The following is a 27,951-nucleotide window of genomic DNA, read 5'->3' on the forward strand; positions in this document are numbered from 1 at the left end:
AAAAATTAAATATGGAACTGCCATTTGACCCAGTGATCCCACTTCTAGGAATATATCCTAAGAAACACAAAACACCAATCAGAAAGAATGTATGCACCCCTCTGTTTATAGCACTAATTTACAATAGGTACAGCCCAAGTGCCATCAGTAAATGATTGGATAAAAAAGCTGTGGTACATTTACACCATGGAATATTCTGCAGGTATAAAAAATAAGGCTCTCTTACCCTTTGAGAGAGCATGGAGGGGCCTGGAGACTATTATGCTAAGTAAAATAAGCCAGTCAGAGAAAGATAAGTATCACATGAGCTCATTCATATGTGGAATCTAATAAACAAAATAAACTGATGAACAAAATAGATCCAGAGGTTTAGAAGCATGGAATAGACTGCGGAATCTCAGAGGAAAGGCGGGGAGGGTGGGTGGGAAGAGATAAACCAAAGATCATGTATGCATAACCCCTAGGCACAGACAATAGGGTGGTGAAGACCTGGGTTGGGGGTGGGGCGGGCTAGAAGAGGTCAATGGGGGGAATAAAGGGGACATATGTAATACTTTCAACAATAAAATTTTAATTTAAAAAAAGGCAAAATACTCTAGTAATAATGAGCCCAAGACTTGGAGGATCAGCCTGGGTTCCATACTGATTGGGGAGGCTGAGCACTGGGTTCTATAGGACACCTACTTGGCCATTTCTAGCTGTGTGACCTGGGGACAAGAGACTTAACCTCTTTCACCTTCAATCTCTCCCTCAGTAAAATGGGGGTAATCAGAACATCTGCCTCACAGAATTGATTTGAGAGTGAGATGAATGAATATATGTATGTCAGGCAAGGAGACTTAATGAAGGGACTAACTTAATGGAGTGCAGGCAAGGTTGGAAGAACCCACAGGGAATGTTGAAGCACCTAGGAACCCACAAAAGTGGGAAGCCGTTATGGCCCCTGTGCTATAGGTAAGGAAGGAGAGCCACCCTGGAGGAGATGTGGCCAACATAGGACAGTTAGGGTAGAGCAGGGAGGGGGCTAAGGGACAAAACACCTGAGTTCTCTTTCCTCTCACCTCTGATCTTCTGCCCATGACTCCATGGGTGATGCAGAACATAAAAGTCAGCCTCCAGAGGGGCAGAGAAGAACAAAGAACAGATCTGGGGGGCGATGGAAAACAGCCTGTGAAGGCTGTAAGGTGGCATCTGGCCTACGGCAGCTCAGAAAGCATTTTCCATCTTTTCATCTTTCTGTGCCCAGAGTGTCCTTGTTCTTTCTACAGCTACATGCCATCCTCTGTGTGCCATCATTCATCTAGCCAGTCCCCTACTTACAGACATTTGGGTTGTTGCTAGTCTTGTTCTATAGACAATGCTGCAGTGAATGACCTTAAGGAAACATCATCTTCTGCGTGTGATGTGGCCCTTTGTTGTGAGACTGCCGTTATGACAAAGGCTTTTTGTACACCTTCATCTCACTCCATCCTCACAGCATCACTGTTAGGTGAACTCACATTGTTACAAGAGAGGAAAAAATGCCCTGGGAAGGAATGTTCCTTGCAGCCAGTCCAGGAGGAAGTGGGGTATTTTGTGACTCCAGAGTTCTTGCTCTTAGGCACCCCATGTCTCAAGAACAGAAATGCCCAAGGCCTGACCCTTGCTCACCAGGTACCATAGCTGAACGGAGCAACTCTCTTCAGTTACAGACGCTGTCTAGAGCTGATGCTGACTCATGTGTCCCACCGTGGCCCCATGTGCCACCTCATGGTGGCTTCCCACAATGAGGAATCTGTTCACCAAGCAACCAAACGGTATGAGGTGGGCCCCTCCCTTCCTCTCCTTCACTCAAATGCTAGGGATAGGTAGAGGATGGTGGACATGGAACAAGAGGAGGAGCAGTGTGGGGACAGCAGGTTCAGAGGAATTCTGGGGAGGGTATTAGAAACATTTAACCCCTGCTATGCCTGTAGGTCTTGTAGGCCCCAGCTGAACAAGGCATCATCTCTTATTTGCTGGGGCATGGGGAGGTCTGAGGGCATCAGGGAACTCACTAAGGAACTTTCAGGGACTTCAGAGCACTAGTTATTCATCATTAAGTTTAGAAGTATTTTAATATTTAAATAACTGGAATAGCCCTGTGGGTACCTAATGGCTGACTTTTAGCTCAGATTCAGCCACTGTCTGGATTGGTGATCTGGCCTTTTCTGTAGCATGTGGGAGCTGGGCATTCCTCCGGATGGGCCTGTCTGTTTTGGACAACTTCTGGGGATGTGCGACCACGTCTCTCTGGCATTGGGTATGTGAATGGCTCATTCCTCACCACCACCACGCCTCACCCAGCCCCAGGCCTCACTCCTTCTCAGCCAGTCCCCTCTCACATTTCCAACCACTGCCTGGCCATCCTCCTCTCTAGAGTCTTCAGATGGCCCAGTCTCCAGACCCTCCCAGAGAGATCTGTTACTCCAATGGCTAAGGCCTTGCAGGCCTTTGTCTCTGTGCCTGCTGTCTGTTGTTTAGCTGGTTCTTGATCATGCTGTCTTGTTTCCTATGTGCTTTGTTACCTTTACCACTTTGCTCCCCAGGGACTGAGACCAGAAGAATTATGTTTTCCTCTGCCGTTGTACCCTAAATTCATAGCTTCAGGTTTCTTGAGATATCCCAGATATGCAAATTTAGGCTGCATATGTAAGGGGATTTACTCCTGGCCACAACCTCTCAGAGGTGGATTTCTCTGCTTTCTTCCCTGCTCTACTTATGGTCAAGGCCATTCCCTTGGAGTGGAGGGAACTCTTACTCTGAGGGTGTACATTTTTGTGTTCCAGCTGAATGTGGGGGAGTTCTCTACACCCTGGTCAGACTTTGGCCTCATTTTCTGTATCCCTTGGGCTCTGTGAAGTCATCAAACAGCAGCTCAATTTTGCCTTCAGGACAGAAGTGCTTCCTGTGCATCCTTTCCCTCTCTGGTTCTCACTTTCTCTTAATTATTGGATTAGTAAATTCCTTATTCTCTTGGCAGCATTTTAAACTTTAAGATTTTTTTAATGTTAACTCCAGAATTGTTAGTTTTCCAGTAGGAAATGTTGTCTAACTCATTTAGTCTGCCATGTCCTCAGAACTGGAAATCTCTGTTCTAGATGGGGCCTAGGGGAGCCTCTCTCCAAACATGAGCCCACATCCTGCTTACACTCTCCCTGCAGGGCAGGCTGGCTATGCCGTGTATAAGTCCATCCCCTACGGCTCCCTGGAGGAGGTGATCCCCTACCTGATCCGGAGGGCCCAGGAGAACCAGAGTGTGCTGCGGGGTGCCCGCAGGGAATGGGAGCTGCTCAGTCAAGAACTTCGGCGGAGGCTGCTGGGGCGGGGCCTGAGGGTACCTTCTTAGTTCCCCCAGGGGTTATGTGGTCAATAAAGGTCCTGAGCTACTGCCCAGGCTGCTGCCCTGCACTGAAGCTGCCTCCTTGGAGAGGGGATAATCTTGACCCCAGCCAGCCAAAAAGGGTGCTCTGCAGCTCACGAGACCTTTAGATAACCCTACAGCAGTGGTTCTCAACCTTCCTAATGCCGCGACCCTTTAATACAGTTCCTCATGTTGTGGTGACCCCCAACCATAAAATTATTTTTGTTGCTACTTCATAACTGTAATTTTGCTACTATTGTGAATTGTAATGTAAATATCTCATATGCAGGATGTATTTTCATTGTTACAAATTGAACATAATTAAAGCATAGTGATTAATCACAAAAACAATATGTAGTTATATATTTGTTTTCCGATGGTCTTAGGTGACTACTGTGAAAGGGTCGTTCGGCCCCCAAAGGGGTCACGACCCACCGGTTGAGAACCGCTGCCCTAGAGCATAGCAAGGGCATTGATCAAAGACTAATGAAACCTTCCCCCACCCTGAAGCAGTCTATCCTAAGATGGGCCTGGGGTCAGCTCTCTTCAGCCAGTCAGTGACTGAAGCAGGAACTTTCTTCACTCCAGTGGATGCCCAGATAAGGAGGAGATACTGAGGCACCGAAGTCGAGAGTCTGGGCTAGAGCCACACCTGCAGGGAGAGACAGAAGGGAAAGGCAAACTACTCTCATTTAGTAACATTTTCTGAGGTCCCTTCTGAGCTAGACTCTGAGGCGAACAATGCTAGGGACACAACAGTGCCAAAGACAACCCCAGGCCCAGCCTCACAGGGTTCTTAGTCCAGTAGAGGTAGACAGACCCATCTTCAGACAGTGATAGTCCAGAATGGTCAGGCTGTGATGGGGAAAGCCCATGCAGATATCAGGCCAGAGGAGACACCTCTGTGATCAAGAGAGCTTCCCAAAGTATTCATAAGAATAACCAAGTGAACATGGAGAAGAGCATTCAAAGGCAAGGGCATGTGCATAAACAGAATTGTGAAACAGACTGGGGAGTGTGGAGACAAGGATGGAGGATGGGCAGGGCCAGATGATGCAATTTTAGATGCCAGGCTACAGAGCATTGACCTGGTCCCAAGGTCACTGGGGAGTCAGGAGCATTTCAAGCAGGGGAGAGACAGTCAGGTTTGGCTTTAAGAAGATCCCCCTGGCTGCCATGTGGTGGGTGAACCAGAGTGGGGAGACAGGCTGGGAGTCCAGGGGAATCTGGAGTAGGAAACCCCCCAGGGCTAGGCTGTGGGGGAGGGGAGAGAGGGCAATCAGGAGATTGAGTGGGATGTGGGATTAATAGGCTGGAAGGGAAGGAGCCTAGGCCTCTGGCTTGAAGTGGGGACAGTGGGGCAAATCCTGAGATAGGGATCAGGAAGGAAATGCAGTTTTGGGGAGATACTGAGGCCACTGTAGGACCTAGTGGGTATGAAGGTCCCAAGAGGAGATGTCTAGGATATTGCGGGGCCCCAGGTCTGGGGAAAAGAGGAGAAGCTGAGGCAGAACAGAGAGATGAAACAGCCCCTGGTGGTGGGTGGGAAGTATGCGACCAAGACCACCAAGCACAGGGATAGGAAGGCCAGCTGGCGGGGTAGGAAGGGTACTTTGGGTGCAGCTGACAGCTCCAGGCAGACATCAGTGTCTGTTCTCTCTGGTCACCTCAGAGCCCTAGGGGGAGGCTGCCTCTCACTGGAGGGAGCCTATTGTGCAAACGCACACGTGGCAGGAAGCCATTGATGTACCTGTGCTTAGGATTCCCACCCAAATTGCCAGAGCTAGTGCTCCAGGATCACCTGGCAGACAAATAGTGATCACTGTTGAAGCCCAAAGGTAGGTGCTAAGCCCCATTACCTTGGTCTGGGCCCCAGAAACTTCTTAGAGCTTACTGGGTCCTCAGCTTTCCACCAGACCCTGCTCCTGCCCTGCTGACCCCACCCTCAGGCTGCCCTCTTCTTCCCCACTCCTTCTACAGCCCCAGGCCCCACTCCTTTATCATAGCCTGGCTCCATTTTGCAGACCCTTGCCAAGCATGTCAAACTCGCCACCAGTAGGCCAAATGTGGCCCACCAGCCACGAGTTTGACATGCTAGCGACCCCTTTCTGCCATTGGTCTTTCCCCTAACCTGTAGACCCCACCCCAGCACACTGATACTTCCCTAAATGTTGGGGTCCAACCCCAGCAGGTCCAGGGGTCCCCAAAGGTGTGGACGGAGTCGGCGAAGAAGGAATGACACGGAGACAGCCTTCAGTTGATCAGCAGCCTAGTCAGGACCTCTAGCCAGGATCTCCAGCCAAAGTTCTGGTCGAAGTTCTGGTTAGGAACTGATGAGGATCTGATGTTTATTGTCTTGTTACATCTATATTTATACCAGCCGATTTTAATCCTGTCAATTTCTATTACAAAGGTTAGGGCGTTTCTTATCTCCATTCCTGGGAGTAAAGATTATGTAGCTTAACTACCCGCCTGGCACTTAGTTAAGGGGTTGTATCCCCTCCCTAACCTCAGGGAAAAATCCCTACCTGGGGAAACAACCTTTCTCAGAGAGGTGACCTTGGTTAAAACACATGGCGCTTAAGGAGAGCAAACATATTAAGAACAATATGCTATATATGCCAGGTCCCTTGAAACATATGCTGTGCAGATGTTTCTTTCCTGCAGCGACTGTGTCAAGCAGCAAGGATGGACCGGCTTCCGGCACCTAAACCTCAGCCTGCTCCCTAACCCTCAGACCCTCTCATAGCCCGCAAACCTTGAGCCCTCTCTTCTCCCTCAAGCCCCAGCCACTACACGCAGGCCAGGGCCCTTTCCCCAGCTCACAGAACCTACCTTCCAACCGTCCTCTTCCCTTGGACCTACTCTCACAGCCCGTAGACCCCACCGCCTCTTAGGCCCCTCTTCCTCCAGCCCATAGGTAATCTTCAGACCCTCTTGCCAAGCCCCCAGACTCCTTTTCCAGGTCCAGATCCTATCCCTGTAGGTCTGTACCCTCTCTCAGATTTCCTTACATCCCCTTCAGCTCTCAGACTCCCTTAGATCCCTGATCTTTATGATCTTACGGGTATGTAGCTCTCCCAGAACCTAACCCTTTTCTCATTCAGACGCCTCCCTCCAAATCAGACCCCTGATCTTCTTCCTTTTCAGACTGCCCCGCCCTCCCCCCAGGACTCCCAGCCAGCTCTGTCTTTTTTTTTTTTTTTTTTTTTTTTTACTTTTTAAAAAATATATTTTTATTGATTTCAGAGAGGAAGGGAGAGGAAGAGATAGAAACATCAATGATGAGAGAGAATCATTAATCAGCTGCCTCCTGCATACCCCCTACCGGGGATCGAGCCCGCAACCCAGGCATGTGCACCACCAGGAATCAAACGAACTATGACCTCCTGGTTCATAAGTTGACGCTCTACCACTGAGCCACGCTGGCTGGGCCCAGCTCTGTCTTTATTGCCCCCTGAGGTCCCATTCATCTCTTCATCCCATCTTCATGAGACCCCCCAGTTGATCCCTGCCTAGGAGCTGACTGAGTCCAGAGCCCACAGATGCCCTCCCTGAGTGAGCTCTCACTTCCTCGTGGAGCTGAACTCCACCTAGGATCCAGAAACCCTGGTGGGCCATCTGCATCATCTAGCTGTTGCTGGCGGTCCAGGCTGGGGCCTCTTCCAGCTCCTGAGATGTGAGGGTTTGGCTGCTGGAACTACCTGTGGAGGCAAAATCCAGGGGCAATATGGAGATTCGACTTTTGGCGAGTCAACAATTTTGTTCCAGACGCCTACTATGTACCCAGCTCTATTGTCTGTGATGGGGATTTAGGGGAAAACATGATCTTTTGGGTCGTTGTGAGTGAAATCTATTATGGGAATTTAAGAGAGTGATGAGGATAAGGTAGACACACTGGAAAGGATGGGCTTTTGAGTGGGGTGGTACTTGAGTCTCACAGTATAAGAGCCAATCATACAAAAAGCTGGAGGAAATGCATTTCAGAAAGGTGGAATAACCATTGCAAAGGGCCTGAAGTCAAAACAAACTGGGTATGTGTAAGTAGCGGCAGGGAGCAAGGGTACTCAAGGAGAGGACTGCAGCTGAAGAGGCGGCAGGAACAGACAGGAAAGGGCCTCAAAAGGAATATATGGATTTTGTTCTGTGTGTGATGGGACATCATAAGAGTCATGGGTAGGAAATTAATATTACCCAGTTTGCAATTTCTGTTTTTCATTGATTTGTGTAATTTGATTGTGTATCTGACCACTTTGTGAACTTGCTTAATAGTTGTAATTGTTGATTCTGTTACTTTTTCTTATCTGCAGATGGTGGCGGTTTGGTCTCAGCCCGTCAATCTTTTTTGTTGTTGTTTTTTCAGAGAGGAAGGGTGAGGGAGAGAGATAGAAACACCAATGATGAGAAAGAATCACTGATTGGCTGCCTCTTGCATGCGCACACTGGATATCGAGCCCGCAACCCGGGCATGTGACCTCCTGATTCATAGGCAGACACTCAACCACTGAGCCACACCAGTCGGGCATCAGCCTTTCAATCTTTAAACTCTAATTTATTTATTTTGTCATAAGGTGTTGGTCAAAACTCCCTACCTTGTTGTCAATAGGCAATTCTTTCTTTGTTCTTGATATTTAAGGGAATAAGTCTATGTTTCTGCATTAAGTATCATGCTTGCTCTTGGCTTTTGGTTTATAATTTTTTATTAACTAAGGAAGTTCTTATCTATTCTTAGTTTTCTGAGGTGTTTTCCCCCTAATCACAAGTAGGCATTGAATTTTATCAATTGCCTTTTCTGTATTTACTGAAATAAACATGATTTTAGTCCTTTAATCCATGAATGTGTTTTATTACATTCATTTATTTTCTTTTGTGGAATTATCCTTGCTTTCTGGGAATAAACTGATGGATTAGCTCTTTATTTAGGGGTTTTGTATATGTGATCACAAATAAAATTGATATGTAATTTTATTTTCTGGTTCAGGAAACTCTCATCTGGTTTTGGAATTAAGGTCATACTAGTGTCATAAAATGAATCTTGCCCTCTTTTTTTATTTTTCTGTTTTTGGAACAACTTGTGTAAGTATCTATACAAAAAATGAAATTATTATCATTATAATAATTATCTAGATCAAGAAATGCTTTGTGGTATATTGCCTCAGGCAAGGGAAATAAGAGGAAAAAATAAACAAATGGGAGTACATCAAGCTAAAAAGGTTTTGCACAGCAAAAGAAACAATCAACAAAATGAAAAGACAATTCACTGAATGAGAGAACATATTTGCTGATACATCTGATATGGGCTTAATATCCAAAATTTATAAGGAACTTATAAAACTCAACACCAAAAAAAACCCCAAACAATCTAATTAAGAAATGGGCAAAGGATCTAAATAGACACTTCTCCAAAGAGTATAGATGGCCAATAGACAAAAGATGTTCAATGTCACTAGTCATCAGAGAAATGAAAATTAAAACCACAATGAGTTATCACTTCACACTTGTTAGAGTGGCAATCAAAATGTTGGTGAGGACGTGGAGAAAAGGAAACCCTTGTGCACTTTTGGTGGGAATGCAGACTGGTGCAGCCATTATGGAAAACAGTATGGAGTTGCCTCAAAAAGTTAAAAATTGCCCTAACTGGTTTGGCTCAGTGGAGAGAGCATCGGCCTGCGGACTGAAGGGTCCCAGGTTCCATTCCAGTCAAGGGCATGTACCTTGGTTGCGGGCACATTCCCAGTAGGGAGTGTGCAGGAGGCAGCTGATCGATGTTTCTCTCTCATCGATGTTTCTAACTTTCTATCCCTCTCCCTTCCTCTCTGTAAAAAATCAATAAAATATATATTTTTTAAAAAGTTAAAAATGGAACTGCCTTATGACCCAAGCAATTCCACTTTTGGGAATATATCTTAAGAATTTCAAAACACTAATTCAAAAGAATATATGCACCCCCGTGTTCGTACCAGCATTTACAATAGCCAAGATATGGAAACAGCCCAAGTGCCCATGAATAGATGAGTGGATAAAAAAGCTGTGGTACATTTTTAGTACACAATAAAATACTGCTCAACCGTAAAAAAACAAGGAAAACTTACCTTTTGCGACAGCATAGATGGACCTGGAGAATATTATGCTAAGTGAAATAATCCAGTCAGAGGAAGATAAGTATCATATGATTTCACTTATATGTGGAATTTAATGAACAAAATAAACTAACAAAGTGGACACAAACAACAGCATGGTGATTGCCAGAGCATAGGGGAGTGAGGGGAGGTAAAAGAGGGTAAAGGGGGGATAAATGGGGGTGGGAGGAGACTTGACTTGGAGTAAACACGCAATACGATATACAGATGATATATTGTAGAATTGTATAGCTGAAACCTATATAATTTTATTTACCAATGTCACCCCAATAAATTCTATTTTTAAAAGGCATCTATAACAAAAGAAAAATGCTTTGTGTTTTAATATCCCTCTGCAGGGGTCATTCAAGACAAATGCAGAAAACCAGTTAGGATGCCATTGCAAAAGATGGTGGGCTACTGAGACAAATAAGATGCAGTAAGTTTGACGTTCAGGGGTTCCTGAGGATCTCATTTGGAGAGATTTTGTGGCAGAGACTAAGCTGGGTTTGATCAAGTGCATGGTTCATTAGCCATGTCTGCCAAGGACATAGGAGTTCAAGGACAAGTATGCCATGTGTGCTGTTCCTGAGATATGGGATAGGGCCTTGAAAAGAGGAACTCAGAGATAATGGGTGCATAGAAATAGGGCTTGGGGCATGATGGGTGCAGAGATGAGGGCTTGGGAGGGGTTATCTGAGCAGGATGATAGGGGAGGGGATTAGCAAGGGCATAGAGGCAGAGGTGCTGAAGAGGTTGCTACCTAGATTCTGCCTTACATGTAGTGTTCAAAGTAAACGAGAGATTTCCTGATAAAATCCAGAGAGTTTGCTTTCCTCGAAGAATTGGCAAGACCTGCACATACACTGAATTAGAGCTAGGTGGAGGCTGCTTGCCCTGCTCAGTGCATGAGGCTCATGTCCCCACAGACTCCACTGTCTCCCTGGCCCCTGGGTACCTTTGTGTGATTTTGACAGCTCTGTGATGGGGGATAGATGTCTGCATGGCAGGTAAAGTCATCCCTCATTCCAACACTCTGGACTTAATGGTGAGCACTGGGTTGAAATGGATCCTGATGCAGAGTTCCCAGAGGCTGGAGGGTAGGGGTTCCAAGAAATAGGAATGGAACCTGGGATCAAGAGTAACCCAGTCAGGGACTGGGAATTGGCAAAGGTGTTGCCTGGAGTGAGGGGCAGGGACAGTCCTAAGCTTCGCTGCCTCTCAGTTGTCTAGGTAGATGGTGAGAACTCTGCTTGGCAGACAGTGCTCTTCCTCTCAGTGCTGTTGGGCCACAGCTCTACCATGCAGCTCCTGCTGGCCCTTGGTGCCAACCCAAACCAATGAGTGGACAGGTGGTGATGCCCCCATACTCCCAGGGCCCGGAGTCTGAGCCCCAGAGAGCCAGGGCTCTCTTTCCCAGAGGACTCTCACTCCTTGATGACCCTCCTGTCCCCAGTGACCCCTTTTGTCCCCAGTGACCCCTCTTGACCTTTCAATTAACCCCTTCTTGTCTTCCAATGATTATTCCCATTCTCCTGGTGCCTCTCATGCTCATAGTGATCCTCTCATCCTCTCAGACCCCACTGTGTCCCCAAGCTATCCCTCCTGTCCTGATACCCACCTTCTATGTTCACAGTGACTCTTTTCATCCCTCAGTCCTCCCATTCTGCCACCTCTTGTCTCTGGTCCCTTTTCTAATCCACTCATGTCCTCATTGTTCAGCTGCTGCCTCAATTGCAGTACACTTGTGCACACAGATGTCTTCTTGGGCTGCAGCCTGGTGGTATGGCATGTGCTGCAGGTGGGGGGTGACCTGCATCTGCATGAAGAGCACTCCTTGGGACTGGGCAGAGGAGTTTGGTGCCAAGCAGAGCCAGGAGGTAAGCAGTGGCCCAAGTGGACTGGGAGCATCAGGGCCAGCACCTTCACCCTATCTCACCCCACATGCCCCTCACCCAGGAGCTTGAGATATTACAGCCCTGTCATTTCCACGTATTAGCAGTAGCGCAGGGCGGTGAGTTGGCATGCCCTGCATCACTGGGCCAATTGCAGACTGGCTCTGGACATAGCCTGTGCGGCTCCCTGTCCTTGCTGCGGCTGGTGCAGACAGGCAACTGTCCACACTGTGAAGCCACCACTCCCAGCTACCCAGACTTACCTTCAGACTGCCCTTTACCCCAGGGCACTAAGGCCAGAGCAGATCAGGAAACCCCCCAAATCCAGCCTCCGGGTTCAGTCAGCAGGAGAGGTTGGCAGAGCAGGGAACACCACTGTCCTCTTCATGCCTCATAGTCCCGAACCCTTCCCCAGCTGAGCAGCCTGTGGCCACTGGGGCTGGTAACAACTATAGCCCTCATGGGCCCCAAAGAGCAGCTGCCAGCCTAGGTGAGCCCTGTCACACTTACGAGAGCAGCTCACACACTAATCGTCAAGTGAGAGATAGCTCCTCCCACACCCCTGCCTGGCTGTCAAGAAGAAAGCTCCACAGAGAGTCCAGACCTCCTGTTCCCCTCACAAGGAAAGCCCTTTCGTCTCAGATGTACACTCTCTCACCTCCCCATCTCCAGCCTCCTATGGAGGGGCCATCCAGTCAGAGCGTGGCAACTGAAGGCTCCTGGAACCCAGGCTGATATACTGTTGGCTGACCTTCAGCACTGCAGGTACGCCACCCCCACCCTTCTCCCAGGCCAACCTAATCTCCTGCCTGCCCTCCTGACTCAAGTGTTTATAAACAAAAGACCAGGGAGTATGGCAATGGCCATGGTTACAGTCTTCACTTCTGGACCAGTACCTGGCATGAAGCCCTCCTACTGAAGTGACCCTCCTCCCACTGAACAGTGGGTACCCAGTTCTGTGTGTTGTGTCTCATAGGCTGCAGAGAGGAGGTAGGTGTACCACAAACAGGGAACAAACTGGGTGCTGGCTCTCCTGTCCAGTTGCTGGTATAGAACAGCAGCTCCTGGCACATGGTGATCTGTGCCCAGGGGCAGCCTCCACCCCATGCAGACTGGGGCCTCTTTGTGAGTGGCCTGCTTTTCTCCTACCTAGCACCCTGCACCACCCAACCTGCTGCTGCTGATGGCACTGAGTCCTACAGCAGGCCTGTTGGGGCTGTACTTTCTCTTCAAGCCCATGTGGCTGGGCTCCCATGTGGCTCTGCACACGCAGGGACCAGGCAAGGGGCAGTCTCGCACTAAGCCAGGCCTGCTGCCCAGCCACTGCTACTGCAGGCAAAGAGTCTCTGTTGTTTCTGCAGGCCCACTGGCATGCCTGTGGCAGCCTCAGTTCGCATCTGTGCAGCTGGTGAGGCCAGGCCTGGCCAAAGTGGGCAGCCTGGAGCATGGGCGCCCACTACACCAGTGCTGGCTGCAGCCCAGGTGAGTACATGTCTCACCTGCCTGCCCAGTGTCCTTGTCTAGTGGTCAGTAGCTTAGCAGGCCCTTCATTCTCCACAGGCCTCAGCAAGGTTACCTCTGGGGAGGCCCAGGCCCAAGGCTACCCCACCTCCCGAACTGTACCCATGGCTGCCACTTGAGCTCATGTGCGGTGATATGCCTGTGGCCACCTCAGACCTCTACAGCTTCTGCACCCTGGCCCAGGAGGTCTTCACTGGTCAGTAAGTGACTCTACACACTGCCCTATTGAGGTACCCGGCCGGTCTGGATCCTCCAATCATGCTTCCTCATAAGAGAGCTGGACTGGAAAAGAGGGCCTGAGGTAAAGGCTAACCTGGAGGCAGTCCAGAGCCTGGCCTTGGAACCCCTGGTGCCAACCCCCTACCAGGCCTTGGTTCGGGCTGGGCTGGACCGGACCGAGAGCCTGCTGACTGGTGGGCAGCCTGCAGAATACCCGATACCTGCCATAGGAGGCCATGGCCCAGGTATAGGACAGGTTGGCAGGGGCGGGTAGTGGCCGGGGAACCTCTGCAGGGCTCATGTTCCCACATCCAGCCTCCTTTCAACAGGATTTGGCTCCTGGGGTGAGCTCTCTGGTGAATTGGACCACACTGTGCCCTGCACTCCAGGGTTCCCCACCAATTTAGAGAGCAAGGAGGGGTGGTGGCAGGTGCTGAGCACAGCTCAGCTGTACCCCCTAATTCCAACCAACTGGTTTATACCCCCAGTGACACTGTACTATGAGCTGGCTCCCAGAGGCAAGACTACGCTCAGGCCTGTGACATCCCAAGGCCCCTCCCCATTCCAGGTAGGAGCCAGGGCAGGGATGTGGAGAATCAAGGGAGCTGTGGGGCACCTAGGCCACCCATGCCAGCTCTCTGCTGGCCGTGGAGACTCCTGAGGTCACAGGCCACAGAAGAGTCCAGAGGGGCCCAGTCTAGGACTCTGGCAGCAGCCCCAGTGCCAGCTCTGACCTGTGCCTAGGCCACAGCCGCACAACCAGGGTCAGCCTGCACCACTGCCTGGAGCCCAGCTTAACAGTATGGCTATCCCTAAAGGTCTGTGTGACCATTCAATCCCTAACTTGTGACCCATCCCCCCAGTAGTCACCAGTTTCTTTGGCTGCCTCTCTATACAGAAACCACTTCCTGGGACTCCCAACTGTCCCCTCACTGACCTGTGAGCCCTGACCAACCCTGCTTCCCCCACGGCTCTGCACTGCACTCCAGCCTTCAGGACTCAGCTTCCCTGCCAGGGAGCCAGGGCTCTGGTGCAGCTCTCAGCCAAAATCCCAGTTCTGCAGGGAGGCTTCCCATACCCTGGAGGCTGCTGGCAGAGAAGGCCACCAGGGCAGGTGAAGCAGAAGATCCTGAGATCATGCCCTGACCCCCCCCCCCCCCCCCCACACACACACACCCCGCCAGGTCTATCCTGAGCCCCATGGCCACGGGTGGCAGCTCCAGCCTTTTCCCCTACAGGCAGCCAGCCCTGAGCAGAGAGGAGGTCCCTTCTTCAGCATGCACAAGTGAGAAATGGGCCCTGGTAGGAGGGTCTGGGGGCCCCTTCCTCATACCTGAGGTAACCCTCAGTCCATCCCTTCCCCACTACTCCCCAGGATGGATCTGCTGGAGATTATAGCAGAGCTGCAAGATGGATGCCAACTCGGAGACAGGCCCAGCCTGGACCCCACTCCTGACAGATTCTTAGGATATCCACGGCCCCTCTGCAGGTACCGTCCCTAAGAGTCTCTCAAGAGTGACTCCCCACTCAGCACCTGCTGAAGTGATAAAATGATAAAGCAGCCCAGCCAGTTTGGCTCAGTGGTTGAGCGTTGATCCATGAACCAAGAGATTACCAGTTCCATTCCCAGTCGGGGTATATGCCCAGGTTGCAGGTTTGATTCCTAGAAGGGTGTGTGCAGAAGGCAGCCAACTGATAATGCTTCTCTCTCATCAATGTTTCTATCTCTCCATCCCCCTCCTTTCCTCTCTCTCTAAAATCAATAAATACATATTTAAACAAAAATGATAAAGCAGCCCATTGCCTCTTTGTTCACTGAGCCTAGTCCCAGTATGACACTAGCAGCCACATTTTCACCATTTTTATTCATTAATTTTGTCAGATGGTTTAGTGGGGCATGTGGGAGATGGGCAGGAGTTGTCCCCCAACCCCTGTGCATAGGTCAGGACATGCTGGGGGCTCCTGGAGGAAGAGGAAGGACAGTGTGTCAGCCTAGCCCTCAGATTTGTGTGAGAGCCCCATGATAGAGGTTGGTGGGGGAATGGGGGTGCCCTTAGTCCAGGGTAGGGAAGCCATACAGGTTAGGGATCCACATCAGAAGCAAGTTACAAAGTTAGAAACCTGGAGTAGGGGTCAGGAGCTCAAGAAAATACAAAACAAGGAATTGAGTTGGGCCAAGATCAGTGAGAAGGGAAGGAAGGTCTCTGCTCTGGTTCAGCAGTAACTTCGGGTCTGGCCCTCAGAGTGAAGGGACCAGCTGGGAGTGGGGTAAGGGGGTGGGGGACCAGCCCCCTCCCTTCCTTGGCCCCCATTCCTGTACAAGGACCCTCGGTGGTGCTTGCCCTGCCTCCCATAGGCTGGTGGAGCTGCCCTGTAGTACAGGAGAGGCTCAGGAGAGCCCCAGGCCCCAGGCACCCTGTGAGGGGTGTGAGGATCCCAGGGGGCCCTCTCTTTCTGGGGAAGGTGGGGGGCTGTGGGGCCTGAATCTGAACGGCTATGGGGATGAGCAGGAGGGGAAGAGGAGCTGGAAGAGGTGGATGAGGGACCCCTGGGCCCTAGGGCTAGGTTGACATAGAGGGGTTCAGGCCGAGTGGGGCACCTGGCAGGGTGCTGAAGGGCTGAATAGCCCAGGTGGTTATGGGGAAAGCAGGAGGGGGGTGGTGGGTAGCTGAGTAGGAAGTCAGGGGACCTATGGAATGGTGGTGATTGGTCAAGCATGCCATGTGAGGCATTGAGTCTATCTGGTGGCATGGAGTGAAAGGGACTCCAGGACTGGGTGGTGCCAGAGTAGGGGGACCCCTCACCCGCCTCAATCTCATAGTACAGGTTCTCTCCCCTGTCAAGTGGTGCAGGGGGACCCAAAGGGCTCCTCCAGACTGGGGTTGGGGAACTGGGCTGGAAGGATGAGGAGGCCAGGGGGTACAAGCCTGGTTTTGGGACCCCAAGAAAGGGTGGCAGGCACTCCTGGGGAGCTGAGGAGAAGCAGCCAGGGGTTCTCACAGAAGAAACAACCTGGAGGAGACAGAACATAGGAACTGGGACAATGTCTCTGGCACATCCCTGAAGCCCCCACCCTTCCTGAGCTGGGCACTGACCTGGGCAGAGCTTCTGTGTCCCCTCCTTGAGATCCCCATGGGCCGCTGGCTCCTCACCAGGCTCCCAACACTTTGTTGCCGTGGTAGGGAGGGTGAGGGTCTTGGAGTCCAGGCATCAGGGTGGGCTAGGGAGGGGGCGGGTGGCCCACTCCCTGAGGTCCCGAGGGGCTCACCACCCACCTTCAGGGACAGTGAGCAGTAGAAAGGGGAGCGGGGAGCCGATGGGGTACTCCCATGCTCCTGTTGGCTCTGTCTCTGGGCCACCTGCTGAGCCTGCTCAGCCAGGGCCAGGGCCATGAGGCGTGCTGGGTTCTTGGGGGGTGGAGGTGGGGCCCCCCCAGGGCGCAGGAGGGACAGGGGTGGGGGCAGTGGTGAATCCATGACAGGTCCTATACAAAGAGGAATGGGAAGGGGCGTCAACCAGGTCTTGGATGCAGCCTCAGGGTCCGTGAGGGTGTTGGATGGGTTGAGTAGGACTCACCATGCTGTCGTTGGGCTTCCCCGGGACCAGGTAGTGCTAGGTTGCTGCAGACCTCCTGTTGACAGGTGTCACTCAGCTGGGCTTCAGCTCCATGTGGCAGCAGGGGGATGACATGGGGGCACAGGCCTGGGCTGGGGCTGAGTGCTGGTGTTGGGGTGAGTGAGGCAGGTGTTCCCCCAGCCCCCAGCAGCTCCAGAACAGCAGGTGGCACTGATACAGACAGGGGCTCTGAGATATCCAGGGCAGTGGACGGAGCAGGGCTGGTGGGCCCATGGGGCAAAAGGGCCTGGGAAGTTGCCCTGGGTGGGAAGGCAGAAGCGGGGGCTGGGGGGGCCGGGCTGGCAGGAGGTGCAGGGTCCCCTGGGGTAGGGCTGCTGCAGCGAAAGGTAAGGGGATCAAAGTCGAGCCCACGGAGCCCCTCCAGGCAGTGAGGTGGGCTGAAGTCCAGATCATCACCATCATCTAGCCAGGCTGAGGTTCGGTGAGAGGGGGAACCGGAAAGTGCCCCGAGCCCAGCTGCTGAGGATGAGGAGGACTCAGAGGATGAGGAGGATGCAGAGGAGGACGAGGACAGGCTCTCACAGGAGCCCGCCGGTGCTGGACCCACAGGGAAAGCATCACTGCTAGAGTGGGGTCGCCGTAGCCTGCTCAGCCTCTGGAGGCCTGGGGGGGAGGAAGGGCAGTTAGGGGTCAGGGCTCAAAAGTTTACATACCCACACATTAGTGAGAACAGGGCACACAACCCAGGAGGCTGGGAAATAACATGCAGAGGCACTTCCCTGGGTAGGGCCACAATGGCTGTGAACCCAGGGAGAGCTGTTCAGACTCACAGTGACAAAGGAAGTGAATGGCAAGTCCCTGGGGAGAACCATTCCAGACCCAAGGGCCAGAATAAAGTCTGACAACCCCACGGCTATGAGCATGAGACCAATAGGATCCCAAACAAGGCTGCTGGGAGTACAGACTGGGGCTACCACGTTCGGAAAACAATTGGGCATTTTCTTGTTCAGTTGAACATGCATATACCCTAGAGCAACGGTTCTCAACCTGTGGGTCGCGACCCCTTTGGGGATCGAACGACCCTTTCACAGGGGTCACCTAAGACCATCGGAAAACACATATATAATTACATATTGTTTTTGTGATTAATCACAATGCTTTAATTATGTTCAATTTGTAACAATGAAAATACATCCTGCATATCAGATATTTACATTACGATTCATAACAGTAGCAAAATTACAGTTATGAAGTAGCAACGAAAATAATTTTATGGTTGGGGGTCACCACAACATGAGGAACTGTATTAAAGGGTCGCGGCATTAGGAAGGTTGAGAACCACTGCCCTAGAGTATGTGTAGAGCTCTCTCAGGAGTGTGGGCATGGCAGGGAGCACCCATAGAGACCCCAGATCCATCAGGAGTGGGATGGACAAGCAACTCCCGATGAAATATCCACATGGAACACTAAAGATCAGCAGGAAGGAGTGAGCCTGAGCGATACCTAGCAACATGATGGTATATGTAATGCAGTGGTGAATGAAGTCAAGTTCCACATACAGCACTAAACCCCCTTTCTTATGATACCTTTAATTGACATTTTAAAATGACTAGAACTGCTCAATGTTTATGTATACATCTGTACATGATAAAACCTTAAAACCAAGGATGACAGCCCTGGCCAGTGTGCTATGTGGTTAGAGCTAAGCCCACTCACCAGAGAGTTCTGGGTTCAATTTCTAGTCAAGGGCATGTACCTGGGTTGCAGGTTCGATCCCTGGCCCTGGTCAGGGCACGTGCAGGAGGCAACCAATCGATGTGTCTCTCTCACATAGCTGTTTCTCTATCTCCTCTCTCTCTCACCCATCCTCCTCCCTTCTACTTGCTCTTAAAAGAAAAAAAGAAATCAACGGAAAAAATATCCTCCAGTGAGGATTAATAAACAAACAAAAAAATCAATGAGGATGATGACCATCTAACTAGAGGATGCCTCTGGTGGATAGGCAGCAGGTAGGAGAGGGGAGGAGCTTGAAGATAAGGTAGTGGGGGTTCTTTTAGTTCTGGCCAGTGGGTACATGGGTGTTCATTATATTATTTATATTTTTTCAAAAGGAATGAATAAGACTGTTTGAAAGGACCCTGTATGGACCATTGATCACAGTGTGTTATGAACTAAGGGTGATGCTTTATCCAATTCATCATACCCAATGTCCAAATTAAAAACTATAAACCACCAAAACCCCCAAATTTGAAGTACAGCATTTGGAGGCTCCACCCCGCCACAGGCCAGGCCACCCCGAGCTCACCAGCCCCGCTGGCCTGAGATGACAGAGACTCCTCACTCTTGGCAGATCGGAGTGTGACTGTGTCAGGTCGGTTGCCTGCAAGGAGATTAGAAGGGTCACAGAGGCACTCCAGAGTGCCTCCCCCGCACCATGCTGACTGCCCGACCTCTGACCTGAAGGCTGTGGTGGAGCACGCATCCCCCCCAGCCAGGGAAGAGGCTTCTTCCGGGGAATGCTGGGGCCGCGGCCCAGTGCAAAGAAAGTCTTCCAGCTGCTACCACCCGGCTTCCGCTGTTTCTGGCCTCTCTCCCCTTTCCTCCTGGAGTTTGGGTGAGACCCAGGAGGCAGTCTGAGGAGCTGGGACCTCAAGGCTTACCCCTCCTCTCCCCTGCATCCCACTCACCTTTCCACAGGAGAGTCTGAAGCCTTGGGAGCTGTGGATTCATTGGGTGTCCCCAGTCGGCCCTGGGTTCGAGCCTGGGCTTCCTCCAGCGTCAACAGGCGAGTGGAGGGGCCACTGCCCACAAGGGACTTGGGCCTGGGAAGGAGGCAGCGGCCTGGGGAGTTGGGAAAGTGGGCAGCTGTCAGCCCAGGGAACATTCAAGGTAACAGGTAAAGCTAAGTGCTACTGCCCAAGCTCTGGCCCCAAAGCATAACCCCCACCCCGGCTGGCAAGGCAGGGAACCAGAGAGGATCAGGTGGGAATGGGTGGGCAGCAGGCAGGTGAGCAGGAATGAGGCAGAACCAGCTGATGAGGCAGCTCCCAGCAGCCAGCAAAGGCAGTGGCTCTGGCTTCAGTTACCTCGGGCCAGAGGGCCCTCCGATGTGCTGAATCCTGATGGGACTGGGGTCCCGGGCAGGGTGGGGAGTCTGGGTGGGGCCTGGGCAGGGTCAAGTCTGGGGACCTCCCACCTCCTCCCAGGTGGACCTCTGGCCCCAAGCACCCCCAGGAGCTACAAGGGGTGGAGGAAGAACGATGTCCAGGCCAAGAAGTGGGGATCCTGAGCGTAGGAGCTGAAATGAGAAGGGTAGGGAGGGGAGGGAGAGGCCGGGGCGGGGTCCTCAAGGAGCCAGGGAGGAGGTACAGCTTCAGTGGGTAGGGACAGGGCTGGGAGCCCTCCTGCCCTCCCACTGCAGTCCTGACAATGAGGAGGCAGTAGCCAGGACATCAGGAGGTAGGACAAGCATACCTGCAGGGTCGAGGCCAGCAGAGGTGAAGGTGTCACTGAACAGGACATCCACATGGGTGAGCAGGAATTCCACCACCACTGACTGCACCCGCACCTCACGGAAGGCTGCTGCCCCACCCAGCCCCACTGACTCCAGCTCCATGGACCTGAATGGGAGAGGGAGAGGGAGGTCAGGTGCTTTGAGCCACAGCTGGAGGAGGGGGAGGGTTATGACTAGGTTAGGTAGGGAGCTAATAGAAGCAAAGACTGTCATTCAACAGCTCTGATTTTATCTAATTGATCACATCTACAACTTGGTTCTCAACTTTTCCCCAGCTTGCTCCCTCACCACCTTCCCCATCTCAGTCAATGCAGTCCTTCAGTGGTTCAGGCAAGACACCTTGGAATTGTCCTTGACTTCTTTTTCCCTCACACCCACATCCAATCTGCCCAAAAACTTTGTGTGTTCCCCCCACAAAACCTGTCCAGAGTCTAAACTATTCTCCCACTCTACTGCCCCACCCTCCATCCTCTCCCTCCTGGCTATCACAGCCACCTTCTTCCTTGGCCCCCGGTCCCACCCCACCCCCACAATCTGCTTCTCATGCACAGCTGGAGGAAGCTATGAACACCTCCTGGCACCTCACTCCTGGTGAAAGCAAAGTCCTCACATGACTCACAACCTATAAGTCACTCCTCTATCTGGGTCCCCATCACCTACCTGCCCTCATCATCTCCTCCCTCTCAGTCCCTTACTCAATCACTCACTCAGTTCCAGACACAATGGCCTCCCTACTGTTCCTCCTGACCCAGCCTCAGGACCACTGCACTTATTGTTCCTTCTGCCTGGTTTGCTCTTCCCCAGATATCTCACCTTCTACAGTTCTTGACTCAAATGTTACCTTCTCAGTGGAGTCTTCCCCATCTACCTTATTTAAAATTGTAAACTTTCTCTGTATTCCAGGTCTACCTTTGTTTCTTTCCCCCCATAGTTCTTACACCCACCACGTATTTTATTTAGGACTGAGAGCTTGCCTGTCTCGGTCACCATCAAATTTGAGACTTTCTGTGCTGCTGGCTATTGAAGACTTTTTACTGAAGCCTTCCCTACCACTCTACACATCCCAAAATGCCACGACCCTGTGCATGCCCCTCCCTGCGTTGTAATCTTTATCCTTGTCACTCACTACTATCAGACCATTCTCTGTGTTTTCTTGTTACTAGTTCATTGTCCACCTCCCCAGGAGCACAGGATCTTGCTCACTACTCCATCCCCAGTGCTGAGGACAGGGGCTGGCACACTGGAGATATTTAATAAATTCATGTTGAATGAAATGAACAAGAGAATCAAAAGTTGGGTGAATTCCTAGGGTAGGTATAGAAGTAGGGGGAGACTGGGGCTCAGCCCATGGGGGGGAACTGTGGGTGACAGGCTGGTGAGCTGCCAGCTTACCGTAGCAGGTTGGGCGCCCAGACAATGGCCAGGTTGCGGGCATGCATGCTGGTATTGGCACTGTGTCTTGCCATGCGGGCCAAGTGCCTCAGCAGATACTCCAGGGTCCTGGGGTGGGAGTGGAGGGGGACACCTGAGCCTCAACTCCCTTGTGAGCCCACCATAGCCCTTCCCTACCCCTCCTGGTTTACCTATAGTGTGGCGGGGGCAGCTGTTGGATGACGTCATGGACACGCACCAGGCGTTCGTCCTCCCCAGGCACTGACATGGCCTCCTGAGATTGTGCACAGGCATGATGGGGACTGGGCCCGATGCATCCCAGCACCCTCCAACCTCACTATCTCCTTTACTCACACTGAACTTCCCGTAGAGCTGATATGTGAGCAGGGGGTTGGGCAGCTCTCGGAAGTAGAGCTTGCAGAGAGAAGACACACTGTGAATGTCCTGTAGGAAGGTGGGGCCAGACAGTTCAGGGATCCTCTCACTGTCAAACTCATGCCTGAGGCCACCAGGTCGAAGAAAAGAAAGACTCGTGTCAGAGCTGGCCCGCCTGGCTGTGCACCCCATACCCACACTGTCCACAGATGGATGCAACCCTCTTCCTGCACCGTGTTCCTCAAAAGACAGAGACTTACTTCCTCTGCCCCAAAGACAGGGGCGCTCTTTTACAGGGGACACTGACGCTCCGGTGGGAGGTGTCCCTCCTGCAGTGACCCAAGGCTATCGGATTCCAGAGCACGACCCTGCTACTGCTACTTCCACCACCTTATGCCATTCTCCTGACTTCAAGAGGGTCACTGGAAAACTGGCTGAAATCCCAGTAGCCCCTCCTCACAATTGTCTGGTTGTCTCACTGCTCGAGGGGAAAAGCTCAATGCACATGAACTCATGCTGTGTCTCTCACACCTCCGGGCTCTATACTCTCACTTCAGGGCCTCCTGTCAGTCTCAACACTTGTGCCTCACTCCTTCCCACCTCATGTCTCCTCAGTTCAGAACCCTCCAGTGTAAAAGCCAAAATCCAAACAGTTGTTAAAAAGGCCTTGCACACTCGGCCCCTAATTACTTCTCAGACATCATCTCCTGCTGCTTTGCCTTTTGGACTGCCTGTTCCCTCCACCATGAATGCTTTTCCCAGAATATCCACATGGCTCGCTCCCTCCCTCCCATCCTCCAAAAGGAGCTCCCCTCCAAGAGGCCTTCACTGCCCACCCTATTTAACACTGCAACATCCCTCCCAGATTTATTATGATTCTCCTTACCCCCCATCTCTTGTTCTCCATAGCACTTGTCACCTACTAGTAAACTCTCTCATTTCCTTGTTTGTCTCTACCTCTAGCATGTGAGGGTGGGAATCTCTGATTATCTCATTGATCATTGTGTCCCCAGTGCCTAGTGTTTGGCATGTAGCAACTTCTCAATGAAGGTTATCTCTCTACTTCCAACACTCATTCTGCTCTCACCTTTCAGGCCTCAGCTGGAGTCACTTCCTCAAAGAAGCCCTCCCTGTCCACAGCCCTGATCCAACCCCATTAGATGTCCTCCCAACTCCCAAGAACTCTTGTCACCAGCACATGGCACAGGGCCTAGACTAGAGATGATGTTCAGTAAGTGTTTGTGGAGGGAAGGGGTTGGTGGAGGGCCCTCACCGCAGCCTCTGGATATTGGATGACACGCCTGAGAGTCGGTAGATTCCATCCACCACCCCATGGGCCTCAATAAACTCAGAGCAACAGCGAAGCACCTGGGGCACTGGGAGAAAGCAGTGAGGTCAGGGATGGGCAGGTCAAATCCTGGGTAAGAGGGGTGGGCTAGGCAGATGGGCCCGGACCTCACCGTCCTGGCCTGAGTTACTGAGGTGCTCTCCAAGGTCACAGCCAAACACCCTCTGCCGTAGGATACCCCGTTGTCGCAGCCGCTGCCGAGAAGGGCGGGAGCGCATGAAGGTGCGAAGGAGGCCAGCCAGCTTCCCACGTGGCCGGGGCACAGCTGTGAGAGTAAAGGCAGGCCACACAGGGTCAGTGCAGTTACCAGTCTGATATGAAGGAGGCAGGGTCATAACCTCTTATTTCCATTACCTGAGGTCAAAGAGGAGACACCCTGGGGAGCCGGAACACCACATAGGAGACCATCGGCATCTGTGGGGTGAACAATGGGTGGGAAGGATGGACAGCAGGCAAAGGATGCAGGAAGGATTCCCCACTTTGCTGCTGGCACTTACCCCCCTTGAGTCCTGGACAGGGCCGCTCTGTGAATAGCTCCACACACTCGCTGGGGAAGAAACCGACCTGAGGAGGGTTCAGGGTCAGTGCCTGGGCCACCCTAGCTAGCACAGTGCCCGAGCCACCAGTCTACCCCAACCCAGGCTCACCTGGAAGCCTCGCTTGCCCCGCCACCAGCTCCGATCCTCTGTGGGTGGCATGTCGATCACGGAGACAATGTCTCCCACCTAGGAGTGGGCAGATGAGATGAGGGAGGGTCAGAAGTGCCCGGAAGAGGGGAGTCCAGATGGAGTCTGCCCCGCCCCCCACAGCCTCACCTCGAAGGACAGCTCGTCTGGTGCCTGAGCTGTGTACCGTTTCACCACATGGGCAGCAGCCACCGCGGGGATATTGAGGGAGGCCTCCTCACTGAGGAGCAGTCGCCTGCCATGGTTGTCCAACTGAGGTGGAGGGTGAATGTGGCAGGGAGAGGCCAGAAGGTAATAAATAATTAAGGCAGAGAAGGTTCTTCCAGGCCCAGTGGAGGCCACTACTTGCTCCTCATCTAAGGGCACCAATCACTCAGAGCTATAGATCAAACACCTAAATTCATGCCCCTTCTAAAACAAGGCCCCTTCCTTCCTCTCACATGCCTCAGGATTCCTCTACCCTGAAGTCCTCCTCATACACCCCTGCACCCTCACCATCCATAGCAGACACTGCACATCTGCTCTCTAAAAGCTGCTGGTTTAAGTCACTCTTAGCCAGGCATTCTTCTGTGAGTTACAGCCAAACCTATTGGATATACCTTGAAATTCTCACATCCCCACAGCCCAACACCTGCTAACACACACACACACACACTCATTCTAACAGACATACACCCAAACAGACACTGAAATGCCAGTGACTCCTCCTGTCTGGCTCATTTCCTTCCTGTGCCCACACACACTCCCAGGCTGGTTCTCACTCTTCAGACATGCCTCACTCATTCCCAACTTCAAGCCCCGTTGCCCGGCCCACCTCCATCCAGGTGAGCACAGGCCCACAGTTGAGGTTACTGTCCACCAGTCCTGACAGGGTCTCCAGGTATTGCAGCAGCAGCGGCACCAGCATCTGTGGTCAGATTGTCAGGGTGGGCTCTTGTGAGGAGACCCCCATGAGAGCCCATTGCCCTTCTATACTGCCTTAGCTTGCCTCTAAGCAGGACAGAAATTCAACCTCAATGAATGGGTGCCACTCTACTGTTAGGTACTAAAATATTGTCATGGTAGTTGGTAAACAGGCTACGTCAAGCTCCTGTGTGCTTCCATTGGTCTGGCCATATTGATCCTCCCATGGAACTCTTTATGATCCTAAAACTAAAGAGGGCCTCCAGAACCCTGCTGCAGTCCTATGGTCTCTCCATTCTGATTGGTTGGGACTCAGGCCATACTTGTGATTAAGTATTTATCAATCCCTCCTGCCTTGATGGTTTCACACAGCGATGATGAGGACACACCATGGCTGAGGCAGGGATGGGATAACAAGCAGTTTACCTGGGCAGCCCTGGCACCCTCTGGGGGTGGGGGGAGCTCTGGGAGACAGGAAAATCTCCGGTCAAATATGCACCGGTGGAGGTGGGTATCCAGGGAACGGAAGTCATCGTAACTGCGGAGAACTGGCCAGGAACGGCCCTGTGGGAGGGTGAGGGACAAAAAGGAGCAATGGTCCCATTTCAGAGCTGAGGACCATGGCAACCAGTCCGACAGGCCAGATGAGAGGCAGGGTGGCCTTACCTGACAGGTCACCTGCACCCCAAACACCAGCTCATTCTCCCCAGAGAAGCTAGAGCCATCACGCTCTGGAGACAGTAGGAGCTGTAGAGGGAAAGAAAAGCTCACTTTTGTTCCTGTCCTAACCTCTCCAGGCTGGCACTATCTAGGGATGGGGCTGTGTTCCCCAAGGGCAGGGCCTAGTGATGCCTCAATCAGAGTACAGGGTCCTGGCACAGAGCACACACCTAACAAAAAGTTGTTGCAGAATGAATAAAGGAACAAATGATGAGTGAGGAACAGCTCTCCCTTCCCACCCTGCAACTCCTGCCACTGACTTCTCGGATGGGTAGAGCAGCCAGTCCCAGGAACAGATCTCAGGGGTAGGGTGGCTAACATGGCTTCATGGTTGGGTGGGATCTCATCTTCCCACCTGGGTGAAAACCCTCATACCTGAATGTGGCCAAAGTCGACATTCTCATAGTGGAAATGGGCACAGTCAGCCAGCCGGGGAAAGGGACCGCGAGGAGCCGAGAGCCTGGAAGACAGGGGACACATCACTAGTGGCTTCTGTGCGTGGCCCCCTCCTAAGCTGGGCCTCTCCCACACCTCTCACCTCTTCCCAGGCTTCTCCTTCACACTGGGACCCCCAGTGGGGGGCAGGGGCTGCACTGAGCCCTCCCCTGGGCCATCCAGGCTGTCAGTGCTGCGGGCCTGTAGAGCAGAAAGAAGAATCAGAGGCCCCCAGAGATGGGAACAGAGACAAGAGGAGCATTGTTATCTGCCACCTTGAGCCTAGAGGCCTGAATCACTCCATACACTGCCCTGAGCATGGAGTAGCAGAGGTCAGGGGGAGGTGAAGACCAGATGAGGATAGGTCTTCATCTTCCTGGGCAGCCCTGGCACCCTCTGGGGGTGGGGGGAGCTCTGGGAGACAGGAAGCTCTGGTCTGGGGTGGGGGGCTGGAAGAGGAGGGCCAGGGTGAGGCAGGAAGAAAGAAGGCTGGCACCATCTCTTTGGATTTAAACTCCTCCTGTAGCCCCTGCAGAATATAGTCATCTTCCAGTTGTGCCTCTCCACACCTCTCATCACTGTCTGGACAACCACAGCTCCCAGTTTATCAGTCTTCCTGCTTCCAACCTCTCCCCTCCTACCAGCATCTCCACAGCAAGCACTAGTATAATTTTCACACAACACACATCTGCCTCTGTCTCTCCATAGATCATGGACCTTCAATGGCTCCCTGTTGTCTTCAAGATAATTCTCTGGTCTCTGTTTACCTCTCCACCCTAATCTCTTCCCATTGCCTCCACTCTCAGACCTCTCAAATTTCTGAGAGCCCAACAAAAGCACCATCTTCTCATTTTCTTCTAGGCCTTTGCAGAGGCTGTCCCCTCTGCGTGGAACACCCTTCCCCATTCTTTCACTAGGTTCACTCTTCCCCATCTCTCACATCTCAGCTCTTCATGTTTCCTCCCCAGTTCTCCCTGACCCTTCAGGCTGTATCAGTCACCTCTCTGGACTCTCCCATCCCCTGAAGTTCCTCCATCCTAGCTTGAGGACTCTGCCTGGGTTTTTCCCATCACAGCCCTGAGCACTCTGAGACGTCACTATCTGGCGACAAGTCCATCTCCCACTTTGGACTGTGACCTCCCAGCCAGCTCCCCAGCATTGCCCAGCAGAGGGGGGCACAGAATTGGTGCCTGATTCCTCGCTGGTCCCCATGCCCAATTTCAGCCCAGTTGCCAGCAGGGACCGGATAAAATCTGATGAATTAACCAGCTGTCAGATGGGGATTTCCCAGACTGGCTCTAGCTTCTCCCTCCTTCATCTCCCTGCAACTCCAAGTTCAACCTTGGGTCTCCCCCTCGGATCTGTCCCCCTCCAACCCATGAAACCCCCCAAGGCAGGATGGGTCCTGACTTTCTCTGTGAGAGCATGGGCTTGCAGAGGTCTCAGTGAATATCTGTTAAGTGAGGGAATGAGGGAATGGATGAATGAGCAGGAGCAGCGGGTGGAAGAGGGAGCCGGTAGGGGAGGGAGGATGAGGACAAGATGGAGAGGACCCAAGGATCGTGCTGGGGTTGGAGTGGAGTAAGTAGGAGGGGAGCAGCTGGAAAGGATGAGGTAAAGGTTCAGGCTGATGGGAGCGGAGGAGGTCTGGTTGAGTGGGCCTGGGATGGGGTGAAAATGATGAGAAAGAAGAAAAGGGTTAGGCTGAGGATGGAGCTGAGTGGGGGTGGGGCTCGAGAATGGAAAAGTGGCTGGTGGGCGGAGGGGGAGGGAGGCCCGGACGGGTGGAGGTTGGGATGAGGACAATGAAGGCGGCGCGGGTACGGGGGCTGGTGAGGAGCCCGGGGGGCCCCCGCAGGCCCCCGC

General features: G+C 52.2%; 2 protein-coding genes across 3 annotated transcripts in view; one reads left to right on the forward strand and one right to left on the reverse strand.

The window, feature by feature from the left end:
• Positions 1 to 3,412, forward strand: part of PRODH2 (proline dehydrogenase (oxidase) 2) — a 19,458-nt gene extending 16,046 nt beyond the window's left edge. Inside the window, exons 8-10 of one of the 2 annotated variants that reach the window (XM_005862424.2) lie at positions 1,686 to 1,796; positions 2,196 to 2,281; positions 3,183 to 3,412. In XM_005862424.2, coding sequence (XP_005862486.1) covers positions 1,686 to 1,796; positions 2,196 to 2,281; positions 3,183 to 3,367 — 382 coding nt within the window. In that variant the 3' untranslated portion in view covers positions 3,368 to 3,412. The remainder of the gene's footprint in view (positions 1 to 1,685; positions 1,797 to 2,195; positions 2,282 to 3,182) is intronic. The other variant, XM_005862425.1, reaches the window with a different exon arrangement.
• Positions 3,413 to 14,982: 11,570 nt separating this feature from the next.
• ARHGAP33 (Rho GTPase activating protein 33) overlaps positions 14,983 to 27,951 on the reverse strand; it is a 17,418-nt gene continuing 4,449 nt past the window's right edge. The window contains 21 exon segments of the mRNA XM_014536554.1: positions 14,983 to 16,136; positions 16,139 to 16,620; positions 16,713 to 17,375; positions 19,018 to 19,092; positions 19,170 to 19,315; positions 19,400 to 19,553; positions 20,187 to 20,332; positions 21,619 to 21,726; positions 21,810 to 21,892; positions 21,973 to 22,117; positions 23,267 to 23,369; positions 23,454 to 23,606; positions 23,696 to 23,755; positions 23,839 to 23,905; positions 23,989 to 24,066; positions 24,157 to 24,279; positions 24,842 to 24,934; positions 25,357 to 25,494; positions 25,597 to 25,677; positions 26,026 to 26,110; positions 26,189 to 26,286. Coding sequence (XP_014392040.1) covers positions 15,351 to 16,136; positions 16,139 to 16,620; positions 16,713 to 17,375; positions 19,018 to 19,092; positions 19,170 to 19,315; positions 19,400 to 19,553; positions 20,187 to 20,332; positions 21,619 to 21,726; positions 21,810 to 21,892; positions 21,973 to 22,117; positions 23,267 to 23,369; positions 23,454 to 23,606; positions 23,696 to 23,755; positions 23,839 to 23,905; positions 23,989 to 24,066; positions 24,157 to 24,279; positions 24,842 to 24,934 — 3,465 coding nt within the window. The 5' untranslated portion in view covers positions 25,357 to 25,494; positions 25,597 to 25,677; positions 26,026 to 26,110; positions 26,189 to 26,286 and the 3' untranslated portion in view covers positions 14,983 to 15,350.

Source organism: Myotis brandtii, unplaced genomic scaffold (genome assembly GCF_000412655.1).
Source record: "Myotis brandtii unplaced genomic scaffold, ASM41265v1 scaffold165, whole genome shotgun sequence".
NCBI classification, from domain to species: Eukaryota; Metazoa; Chordata; class Mammalia; order Chiroptera; family Vespertilionidae; genus Myotis; species Myotis brandtii.